Below are 6,000 nucleotides of genomic sequence, written 5' to 3'. Positions count from 1 at the left end.
AAACAAAGGTGTCTCAGTGTCTCTGGTTCCCCACGTGCGTGTGTGAATGTTTGTCTCTCAAAACTTGTTATTTAACTACCCTGGTAGGTTTATGTATTATCTTATCTGTGTTTAGAAGAGAGTGTTGATGGTTCCAAAGATTCCCCGGCTGGCCACACCAGGATCCTGGTCCATCCGCTGCCAACGTCTGTGGTGTGTTGGTCACTGACCATCAGGGTCAGGTTTAGATGAATTCTCTCTCTCTCTCTATAAAAACAAAACAATCTATACATATAGTACAGAATGTATAAGCTCCTACTGTCTCATTCAGTAAAAATCGAATTACTTTATCTCCATTGATTTTTCAAATCAAGTACAACCAACAGTAAAGGATGTAAATATTACACTCTAATCGCTATGCACATGAATAGATACACTTCACACAACAGAAGACAGATGAGTTCCACTGAAAAATCAATCAATATAGAATATATCAATCATGTACTTCCATTTCACAGTATAGAAATAAAATCACAACAGTTGAGAAACAAGATTTTTGTTTTTAACCCTTTTAAATCTATTTATGATTTTTTAAACTGTATTTTAAATATAACCTTTAATAATTTCACCAAATCAATCATATCTGACAATACACAATGCAAGTGCTCCGTCAATGAAGTAACTGGTACCTCAAAACCGAAAAATGGGCCCCCTTACGACGTGAACTATCAGCGAGCTGTTACAACTGACAGTGGCTGACCGAGCCAGCAACGGACCTGAACGAACAGACGCCATTAACATTTTTTTAAAAAAACATTTCAAACAAATAAAACAACCTGAATCTGTCTCTCTATATAATAAAACATCAAGTATCAGAACTCCGATTGTTTTTTTAAAGAATAGTTTTTTTTCGTAATGGAAAGGATCTTAACAGTTCGTACAACCCTCGTCTCAGCATTAATTCTCTTACCGGAGGTGTTGTGAGAATCTATAGGATCAACTCAGCTCCACCCTTTTCTCTCATGGCTCTAATCAGGATCCTAATTGGCCCTGCGATGGATTGGCAACCTGTCCAGGGTGTACCCCGCCAATAGCCCGTAGCCGCTGAGATAGGCTCCAGCCCCCCCCCCCCCCCCCCCGACCCTTAATAGGAACAAGCGGAAGACAATGGATGGATGGATGATCTTAGGTGAAATGATCTCTGTTTGGGAACTCCCACTAACTGGTGACCCCAACGTGAGCTGCGCAAGCGCGACCGTGTTTATAAACAACTTGTATCTTCACTTCTTTTTATCAATCGTGGCAGCGCACTGGCAAGATCGTGAAGTCCGCGAGTTGCTCGTCATCCGCGGTGAAAAGGAGATCCGGGGGCAGATTTCTGGAACCGTACGGGAGACGGAGATTTATGGGAACATAACCGGCATTTTGTGACACGGCGCACTATTACGTGAAATGATGACGTTGCCAGCGCGATGACCTACGAAAGCCCTCACAGTGGGAGCTCAGACCCGGGTCTGCTGGAGGCTTGAATGCACCCTAATGCCGAGCAAACGCGGGTACAAAAACTCGCGTTAGAGTTAGAGTCCTCTCCCCTGCCACTTTTAGCAGCTCTTACAGGGCATCCCGAAGTGTTCGCAGGCCAGCCGAGTGTTAAAATCCCCCCAGCGCGCCCTGGATCGACCCCGGGGCCTCCTCCCAGTTGGACATGCCTAGAAAACCTCCCATGGGAGGTGTCAAAGAGGCATCCTCGCCTGTTGAGCAAACCATCTCAACTGACTTCTTTCGACATGGAGGAGCAGCGGGGGCTGCATGGTGGTGAAGTGGTTAGCACTGTACCCTCACAGCAAGAAGGTTCCGGATTCGAGTCCCGGCTCGGGCGCGGGATCCTTCTGTGTGGATGTCTGTGTAGGTTCTCATTCATCCAGGTCATCGTAGATCGAAGCGAAGTAAAATCTGGTCAACTGGACGTAAGTTTATCTTGAAGATAAACTTACGTCCAGTTGACCAGATTTTACTTCGCTTCGATCTTCTGTGTGGAGTGTGCCTGTTCTCCCCGTGGGTTCTCTCCGGGTACTCCGGCTTCCTCCCACCGTCCAAAGACATGCAATTTGGGGACTAGGCTAATTGGATTATCTAAATTGACAGTAGGTGTGAATGTCAGTGGGAATGGTTGTTCGTCTCTGTATGTTGGCCCTGTGATGGAAAGGCCACCTGTCCAGGGTGTACCCCGCCTCTCGCCCGTAGACGCTGGGATTGGCTCCAGCCCCCCCGCGACCCTTAATAGAAAGGAAAAAGCGGAAGACGACAATGGATGATGTATGGAGCAGCGGCTCTACTCTGAGTCCCTCCCGAAATTCTGAGCATCGCACCCCATCTCTAAGGGAGAGCCCATCAACCTTGCGGAAGAAATTCATTTCGGCCGTTTGTATTCGCGATCTATTTCTTTCGGTCATTATCCAGAGCTCATGACCATAGGTGAAGGTTGGAACGTCGATGGACCCGTAAAACATGAGCGTCACCTTTTGGCTTAGCTCCCCCTTCACCACAATGTACTGGTTTAGCACTCGCATCACTGCGGACACCGATCCGCCTGTCAATCTCCCGCTCCATCCGACCCTCACTCGTGAACAAGATCCCTTGATACTCATACACATGAGGCAGGACCCCCCCCCCCCCCCAACACACACTCACACACACACACATACACTAATACACGCACATCCACGTGATCCGCAAAAAACAGATGCACACCAAATCACCAAACTCGTCACCCTCCACCCCCTGCACTTTGAAATTCTGCCCATAAAAGCTATGAACAAAACCGGTGACAAGGGGCAGATAGGCAATTATCTGTTGTTGTTTTTTTGCTTGCTTGCTTGCTTGTGTGTTTGTTTGTTTTGGTTCCTGAAAACAGTAGCGTTGTGAGAGCTCTTCCTCGTCCCTCTTTTTACAATAATCTCTGTATTTTGGTTCCTGAAAATAGCAGCAGAGTGACAGGTCTTCTTATCCTTTGGACGCAACGTCTGCCTTCCTTGCGCCACGTCATCGAGCGCTCTGTCATCACCAAAAACACCTAACATGGCGGCGTCTGTACGGGAGAAGCAGACAGGTGTGTCACTGATTTTTCCTCTATAATTCTCCATGTTTAGCTGCAGACAGCAGTTCCATCTGTTTGCGGGCAGGTTAAAGTCTGTGAGAAAAGGTTCATGAAGTAGTGTCAGGCCTTGAACCCGTTAACTCCTCATATCTGAGTAGCCGCTCAGTGGCTTACCCCAGCGACTGTTTTTTCTGTTGTGAAGACTCTGCTTGCCTTTCCTTTACTCTCCGAGGAAATGCTAAATATTGTGATTATCAAATCAGAATATAAACCAGTAAACTGACGCCGTTTAGCTAATTGCACTGGAAGCTTTCAATGTATAAAGCTAGCCTGCTGCCAGCGGTGAACCTGTGTCAGATGTCTAACCCATTTGCTGACCCAGCAGAAACCGCTGGCAGAAGGACTTTATATACTGATCTGACTGGTAAGTAAACAAGATTTTAATAAATAGGAACCGCAGCCGTGGTTCTGTTGCAAGCTATATGTAGCTTTCAATTAACTTAATCTCTGAACTGATAGCAATTTAAACCACTGATAAATCCACACGTGGGCATTTGGTTACTACTTAATTGACCATCTTGACGGTAAATGACTTAAAGAATTTTCGACCAGCCGTCACTTAATTTTTTGTGTTTATTTAGGAGTGAGGATTCTTTGTAATGTTTTTTTTTTTGACCGGTGTTACAAGTTGGATACTTGTCTTAAGATTGCCCTGCAAGATGGAGTTAGAAGGGAGCCCACTGGCCTGTTTCAAACAGGAGGTTTCAACAACTCTGAGTCAAAAAGAATTAACCAGATTAAGTTACCTCTCTTCAACCCCTCTTTTTCAGGTTTGTGTTAACTCCCTTTGTGAAATGGAAATCCCAGACTTTTCATTATTACAGGTGTGAAATGGGCCCCTGGTTTCAGCTGAGAAAAATAAGTGTGACGTGCAAATCTGTTTACCCATTTGTGTGCACAGGGAAGACACGTGGAAAATTACAGTGCTGTTGTTGGATTACACTTTCATTTTCAAGTTTACATGGTCATCCCCCTTGAGCTTGTGACAAGTGTTTATGTTTATTTCTTCAGGGGCACTGAGGCGAATGTTGAACTTCAATGCTCCTCCACTGAAGAACTCAGCTGCCGAGCCAGTCTGGAAGGTAACACATTGACACAGTCCCAGACCAGTGTTGCAGTTAGGTCGCCAGTTCTCAAGTCCAAGTCAGTGTCAAGCTCCCAGTGTTCAAGTCACTGAAAAAGATTCCAAGTTCAGTCGAAGTCGAGTCAACATTACCCGAGGTTGATTCCAAGTCACATTCTCCAGTCTTAGAGTCCACGTCAGTGAGTGGACTCAAGTCATCATCCAGAGTTAGAATCCGAGAACTGAATCATCAGGGTTGACTCTAGGTTTAATTTGAAGATTGTCCCCGCTGCTCCACTCTGGCAACCAAATTAGCATCTTTCATAACCATTGCAAATTAGATCGCATGTAATTATCACTGTTATTCACAAATTATTTGCAGGCTACTTGATTGTGTATGTTCAGTGACAACTGCTCCTTAAATAGCCCTGTCACATAAGGATATGCTAGCAGTTTTTTATGTTTTAAGTTTAACAATGCTATTATATTATCTATCCCAAGTTGTTGGCAGGGCCTGAACAATGTATTTGCTGGCCAATTTATTGGCCTACCACAGGCCTGTCATGTGCCACAGATATATAGTATGTGTTGATATTATAAAACTATTTTTAACAGTGCATAAAATGCAGAAGATAATGTATGGTTTGTTGTTAGGAAATTCTTAATTCAATTAATGGTAATTCCTACTTATAAGGAGGCATAAAACTGCCGTTATAGTAAATGAATAAACAAAAAGGAAATGACTAAGAAACAAAAGACTCATTATTAAAGAGATATGCTCAATCATCATAAAATAAATAATAATGTCCACAAATAAAAAAAAAAAACACATTTATTTGACATTATTGTATTCATTAATTTTGCCGTGACCTTTGACCTCTGTTGTTGTGTAGGTGTTGATATATGACCGATTCGGCCAGGACATCATCTCGCCGCTGCTATCTGTTAAAGAGCTGAGGGACATGGGCATCACCCTGCACTTGTGAGCACCATACAAATTTATCTTTTTACCACTGAAACACTTTCAGACCCTGCGTGGGCAGTTCAAACAGCAGGTTCAGTATTCAAAGGCATGAAGACACAGGAAGAAACACATTTTCTGTGCAGCACTAGGTCTCCTATCCCTGTCTGTGCCTCCTAAATCTGTTCTCCTTGGAGAGCTTGCATCAGCTAGAGCTGTAAAGTCCCTGAATGGCATCGTCCTTTGCTGCTTATTATTGCCAGTCATTTTATTATCACTCTACCAGCAGGTCGAGTGAGTGCATGGCCATCCATGTAGAGTACAGGCTGCTTTGGGATTTCTTGACATTGTTGCCAAGTGCTGCTCATGTAGAGTCTTGATCCACTCTATATGAAAAGTCCCCTCAGATATCCCCTGCTTTGAACACAGACTGATGGCCATCTGGATTATCTACAGTGCATCCATCATTAAAACAACTGTCAACAGTTTTTTGCATGTGTGGTATGTTTTTTTTTATTATTGGAAACTCTCTCTTGTATAAACACTATACTTAGCAGGACCCCTAGGCCTCTTGCGGACCAAAGACTGTCCCTAATGCGACAAAACATAATTTCTGGATCTGTTCCTGTTTAGGGTTAATGTGCGAATTGAAGTTCACTAAATGGTTAGGGATAGGGTTGGGTTGTAGGCTGTCCACTATGAATTAAAGACAATGGAATGTCGTAACAAAGATGGCTGCTTTTTCAGGCTGCTCCACTCCGACAGAGATCCAATCCCAGATGTACCAGCTGTATACTTTGTAATGCCCACAGAGGAGAACATTGACCGGATATGCCAGGT

At 44.1% G+C, this 6,000-nt stretch overlaps 1 protein-coding gene across 2 annotated transcripts in view; it reads left to right on the top strand.

The window, feature by feature from the left end:
• The first annotated feature begins 3,002 nt into the window (after positions 1–3,002).
• scfd1 (sec1 family domain containing 1) overlaps positions 3,003–6,000 on the top strand; it is a 43,441-nt gene continuing 40,443 nt past the window's right edge. Inside the window, exons 1-4 of one of the 2 annotated variants that reach the window (XM_086183153.1) lie at positions 3,003–3,088; positions 4,148–4,218; positions 5,093–5,181; positions 5,908–5,998. In XM_086183153.1, coding sequence (XP_086039279.1) covers positions 3,058–3,088; positions 4,148–4,218; positions 5,093–5,181; positions 5,908–5,998 — 282 coding nt within the window. In that variant the 5' untranslated portion in view covers positions 3,003–3,057. Of the gene's footprint in view, positions 3,089–3,202; positions 3,501–4,147; positions 4,219–5,092; positions 5,182–5,907; positions 5,999–6,000 lie in introns of those variants that run through there. The other variant, XM_086183152.1, reaches the window with a different exon arrangement.

Source organism: Aulostomus chinensis, chromosome 17 (genome assembly GCF_037954235.1).
Source record: "Aulostomus chinensis isolate RoL2024-O1b breed Wild chromosome 17, RoL_Achi_v1.0, whole genome shotgun sequence".
Lineage (NCBI taxonomy): Eukaryota > Metazoa > Chordata > Actinopteri > Syngnathiformes > Aulostomidae > Aulostomus > Aulostomus chinensis.
Note: the sequence above shows the minus strand (reverse complement) of the source record. Positions and strands in the feature narration are given on the sequence as shown.